The sequence below is a fragment of the Mesitornis unicolor genome, unplaced genomic scaffold, assembly GCF_000695765.1.
Source record: "Mesitornis unicolor isolate BGI_N332 unplaced genomic scaffold, ASM69576v1 scaffold49999, whole genome shotgun sequence".
NCBI lineage: Eukaryota > Metazoa > Chordata > Aves > Mesitornithiformes > Mesitornithidae > Mesitornis > Mesitornis unicolor.
This window is the reverse complement of record NW_010210264.1, coordinates 3082-8564: the sequence shown is the minus strand read 5'-3', so window position 1 is coordinate 8564 and position 5483 is coordinate 3082. Positions and strand designations below refer to the sequence as shown.

General features: G+C 42.7%; 1 protein-coding gene across 1 annotated transcript; it reads left to right on the top strand.

The window, feature by feature from the left end:
* Positions 1-6: 6 nt before the first annotated feature.
* Positions 7-4812, top strand: LOC104533383 (homeobox protein Meis1-like; the record flags this gene model as incomplete). The annotated part of the gene is made up of 5 exons (XM_010193124.1): positions 7-112; positions 1668-1809; positions 2325-2375; positions 3229-3279; positions 4666-4812. Coding segments are annotated over exons 1-5 (456 nt in total), but the record flags the coding sequence as incomplete, so codon positions are not given.
* Between the last annotated feature and the right edge of the window lie 671 nt (positions 4813-5483).

Below are 5483 nucleotides of genomic sequence, written 5' to 3'. Positions count from 1 at the left end.
CGCCGCTCCACTCGCACCAGTATCCCCACGCCGCCCACGCCAACGCCATGCCCCCCGCCATGGGCGCCTCTGTCAACGACGCCCTCAAGAGAGATAAAGATGCCATCTACGGGTAGGTGCTGCTCAAGGCTCAGCGCAACCTGTGCGGGGTGGACCGGGAGGATGATGCGGAGGAGAGCGTCCCTGCGCGGAATGGTGAAGGGCGGGCTGGGGAGCGCTGCGCGGAAAAAAAAGGCCGTGTTCTTAATTTTTTATTATTAATTTTCAAGGGTCGGGGAGGGGAGAGAATTGGTGTCCCTCTGGTACGGGCATCCACGGGGGCTCCGGAAAATCGGAGCCGGAGCTTGATGGAGGGGCGGCAGGCGTCATCGCGGGGAAGAGAAGGAAAATAATATTCTCAAGGCACAACCTGCGCCGGGTGGTAAATCTCTGCACGGAGTTTGGGAACAGTTGGAGCGCTTTTCCTAACTTTCCGCCTTGTTCGTCTCTTCTTGCGCTATGAAGGAGAAAACTTAAAAGCTGCTTCTCTCTACTCTTTTTTCTTTTCTTCTTTTAATTTTTAAAAAACTTTTATCCGACAGCATTGAATGCTGTTTAGTGCGACAACTTGCGAAGCAGATTCTAGGCCGTTGCAATGAGAGCTGATGGGTTACGTTGGGCGGCAGATGCTTTTAAAATGAATCTGTCCGTCTTGAGTTTGAAGGGAAGTTTAAGAGCCTTTTAAAATCGCTCTCCAAACAGTGAGGAAAAAGGGGAGGATAAGAAAAAAAAAATCACGTATTTCGGTTTCTTTAGCGGTTTGTCAGAAATCTGTAGGGTTCGTTAAAACTCAGCAGTGTATGATACACAAAAAAGAAAAAAGTATGAAGCCCTGGGAAAAAAAAATGAACTCCCTGTTATAAATATAAATATATACGTGTGTGTGTGTGTGTGCGCCCACGCTTATTTATTTAAATTATTAAGCGGCCGAGAGAGCCAGATGCACGCGCAGCCTTTCTCCCAGGGAGGCTTTTAAAGCTGGGAGAGCCCATAAGCACCTGGTTCCCCCTGCGGGTCGGGGCTGCGGAGCTCCGGGGGGTGTGGGGGACCAGGCCTGGGGACGGCAGCGGGTAGGCTGCTCGGCTGGCCAGCCCCTGCCTGCGGGTCGGCTTCTTTGGCACTGGGTGCTGGGAAGAGGATGGGTTTAGGGGCTTTTTCTTTTAAAATTTTTAATTTGTATAGAAGTTGTTTCCTTTTTTTCCTTTCTGTTTTTTTTTTTGTTTGCTTGTTTGTTTTTTTCTCTCCGCTCCCAGCAAGTCATCCAGCTGAAAATGGGTATAAAAAGCATGAAAGGCAGAAGTATACGTCCAGGGATTTTTTAATTTTTTTTCCTAAAGACAAGGAAAGTTAATTCAAAATGGCTGCTGGAACCGGCTTGGGTTTTATTCTTAGCTTGTCCTAAGGTTATATGAACAATATCTGTGGCTGGAGAATGAGGAAAGGCCAGGGAGAAGCGGGACTGCCGGCTGAGGGCGGCGGTGGGGGGTGCCGGAGCCCCCTTCGGTGGGTAACCCCATCCCCACGCACGCTGCTGCAGGACTAACTATTGTTGTGTTTGGGTTTTTTTTTGTTTTGTTATTATTTTTTTTCCCACCCTCTGTGTGTGTGACTATTGTATTTTCTTTCAGACACCCCCTGTTCCCTCTTTTAGCACTGATTTTTGAGAAATGTGAATTAGCTACATGCACGCCCAGGGAGCCCGGGGTAGCGGGAGGCGATGTTTGCTCCTCTGAGTCTTTCAATGAAGATATAGCAGTGTTCGCCAAACAGGTCAGCAAAACCGGGTTGAAACAGTAAAAGAAAACAAAATAGAGGAAAAAAATCGTAACGAGAAAAACAAGTCTCTTTTGAGATCAAGATGCGCATTTCCCCCTCACCCCTTTCTTACTACAAGAAGCCAAAAACCCCCAACCAGAAAAAAAAGTCAGAAACCCCAACCAATACAAAAATAAATCGGGAAATCTTGGCATTTACCATCCCCTTGAAGAAATGAATAAATGGGAGCAGTATGTGCCCAGGCGGGAGTTTCGCTGTGCGGCTCCCGAATGCTGGGTCGGGCTCTGCCTGGAAAGCTCCGGAGGTATTTTTCGGTGTATTTGATTCACTTGTTCAAGTGTTTGGCTGATGTACTAAATCCAGCAGTCAGGGCTTTGCACGAAAGGTTACATAATGGACCCAACAGTGTAATGAAGCAAGAAATAATAATGTCTGCTTTTTCCGCTTCTATATTTCAAATCTTTTTTATTATTATTTTCTTCCCTTTTCCTTCCCTTTCTTATATTTAGATCCGAGCAGAGAAACCCCTCTTTTCCTCTAATCCTGAACTGGATAACTTGGTAAGAGTTAACAACACTTCTTTCTCTCCCCACCCCCACCCTGTCACCCTCCATTCCCTTCCCTTCCCATCCCATCCCCCATTTTTTTTTAAAAAAACTTCTGTGTCTTTTAGAGAGGTGGTTTGGTGGTGCTAAATTGAAAATTTATCACGTGGATCTCTTTTTTTTTTTTAAATCTTATTATGATAATGATTTTTATAATTACAAGTAAATACAGCACGGTAATTGTGTGGAAGTAAAAGAAATCCCATAAGGATATGTACACATAGAGAAAGCCCGATGCGAAGGGGAGCTTGCGGGCTCAGGGGGCAGCTCGCCTGCCCAAGGAGAGTGTGGATTTCTCCACGCTGCAGCCAGCCACTCCGTGCACCTTCTGAGCACTTCAGTGGGAAACGCAGAGGGTTGCTGTGGCTGGAGATGCACCCTTCATTAACTCCCTGTAAAGGACGTCTTTTCTCTCTCTTTTATTTTCTTTTTTTTTTTTATTTTTTTAAAAATAATGAAATATTTTTGCCTCTGCTGTAGGAGTCCCATTTTCACAAAACAAGGAGCCAGCAATGGTGTTTAGAGTTTCTTTCTTCTTTTTTTTTTTAAGAAATGTTTATGATCCATATAATTTAGTTGCTTCATTGCAAGAGGGATTTATTTTTTTTTGGTTAACTCTAGATTGCTTCTTGTTAAACAGCGCACAAAGCCACTGCTATTAAGTTTTAGTGTTATTGCCATAAATCAAAACAACTTTTTATTTACTACTAGAGAAAAGTCAAGCTACAAAGTGTGGTAGGGGTGGCTGTGGGAAATCTCCCGAGATCCAGGAATAAGATAAATACTCGTGTTGTTTGTATCTTTGCAGATGATTCAAGCCATACAAGTTTTAAGGTTTCATCTTTTGGAATTAGAGAAGGTAATTTTTGTCTCCCTCTCTCTCTCTCTTTCTCTCTTTCTTCCTCCTCTGCTTCAGCACTGCTGAAGTTCAGGCTTCTGGTAAATTTGCATAAATGTCTGTCTTTCTGGTAATTAGTGTCAAGACCAATCTTGGCATCCATTTCTCTTCGCAGTTTAATTACAATTTCAGCCTCTAAAACCGGGCTCTCAAACGCCCAGGCCTTGCGTTCATTGTAATACTTTGCTGGCTTTGTATAAATAGTTGCAGTTCTGTGGTGCTGCAGATGAGACTCAAAATGATTGATTCAGCCAAGCCTCTGAAATTGTGATTTTGATTAAAAAAAAAAAAAATTCTTGGTGGTGGTGGGGAAGAGACTTTGATTGTAGTTAGTTGGGATAGGGAATGTATTTATTTAGTTAGTTAAGAGCCAGGGCAGGTCAGGCTTAGGGCATGGATTGTCCTGTAACATTTTGCAGAGACAAAGCAGAGTTGATAGTTGTGTCTGTCTCTTGTTCCTGGGAATATTGTGCACCTACGAGTAGAAGAAAGAGATTGCAACCTAAATGCTGGGGTTTTTTGCTGGCTATTTTAGAAATCTTAGGAGGGAGAATGCTAATTTCTAAGAAGGTGGTATCATCTGAGCTCACATTAAATTGGAAGTGCGCTGTGGTTTCCTGAGGATTTTTTATGTGTCATTGATAGCTGGCCTAGAAGAGAATTCCCTTTCTCCTGAAAATAAACATTTTTGAGAGGTTTTTAAATAGTTGAAAAGTTTCTCAGGAGCCTCAGCCACTTTATCTAACCATAACTGGCAGGCTGGTCTCGCTCTACCTGAAATGTGTTAAAATACGCCCATTAATAGAGGCGACTCAGGTACAAGTCTATTGGAGCAACTGGGGATTTCAGGGCACTTCTGCCTATAATGTATTTCAGGCCAGTGCGTTGGGATTTTTTTTTTTTTAAATCCTTTCTTTTCTGTCCTCACACCCATTTGGAAAGGGTTTATGATGAAATAACTCTATGAAATTAAATAGTTTACCTTAAATGTCACCCATGCAGGTCACCTCTCTAATGGCCACAGCTCCAGGAGCAGATGAATTTAACACGGGTGTTGAATATGTTGTAGCCTGTGAATCATCTTGTCACTGTCAATTTTCTGGGATATCTCTATTTTGCGAGAAAAGAAAGTTATTCCTAATCCTGGATGCATCTAGAGGTCTCGGGGGGATAATTGCAGTGTGTTTCCCCTATTTAGGACTTTTGATGTCACAGGGGTGAAGCGGGGAGACTGGTTGCACTTGTCAATTTTACTTACATATTCCTGATTATATTTTCATCCTTTCCTTCCTCCCCCCTTTTTTTTTCTCCCCCTCCCTCTTTTTTCTAACTTCCTTCATAATGTAGGTACACGAATTATGTGACAATTTCTGCCACCGGTATATTAGCTGTTTGAAAGGAAAAATGCCTATCGATTTGGTCATAGACGATAGAGAGGGCGGATCAAAATCGGACAGTGAAGACATAACAAGATCAGCAAATCTAACAGACCAGGTATGATCTCGCCAATGCTGCACACGCTGAAATTTGTATGCAGATCGCTCACTGGGTCACTACAACTCCTTTTATTATTTGCATATGATTAAGCCCTTTTTAGATAAATTTCCATCGAAATGAAAATTTTTGAATAATGTGGCTATTATTGCTTCATTAAGGCTTGCTCCCAGATTCGACCTGGTGAGATGAGCTTGTAAAAGCATTGCCTGCAAACTCGACCTGTTTCTTGTCGCTTTTAATTTTTGTCTTTATTTTATTTACCCTTTACAATAATAGAAGCGGGATGCGTGAATTACTGTCTTCTTGGTGGCTTAGAAAAGGAAGGGCTGGAGCGTTTACCAAAATAAGTAAAATAAAATCCGAGATAGGTGGTCTGGGGAAAACAGAGACGGTTTGAAATCTAGCAAATACTGGCTATTTTCTCCCCGTCTCTACGGTTCATTAGTCCGTCTTGTCAGTTTTCCTTGGCCGAACGCTTTTAGACTTCAGTGAACATTGCTTTGTGCAAGCCTGCCTGCTGCAAACGCACCCATTTTATTTTACTTAATAGAAAGAATGAAAAAAAAATAAGAAAACAAAACGGGACCCAGGTTTTAAATTAGTTTCCTTGGTCTCTCAAGTTTTCAACTCCTCTCTTTAAAAAATAAAAATATCGAAACCCCAAACCT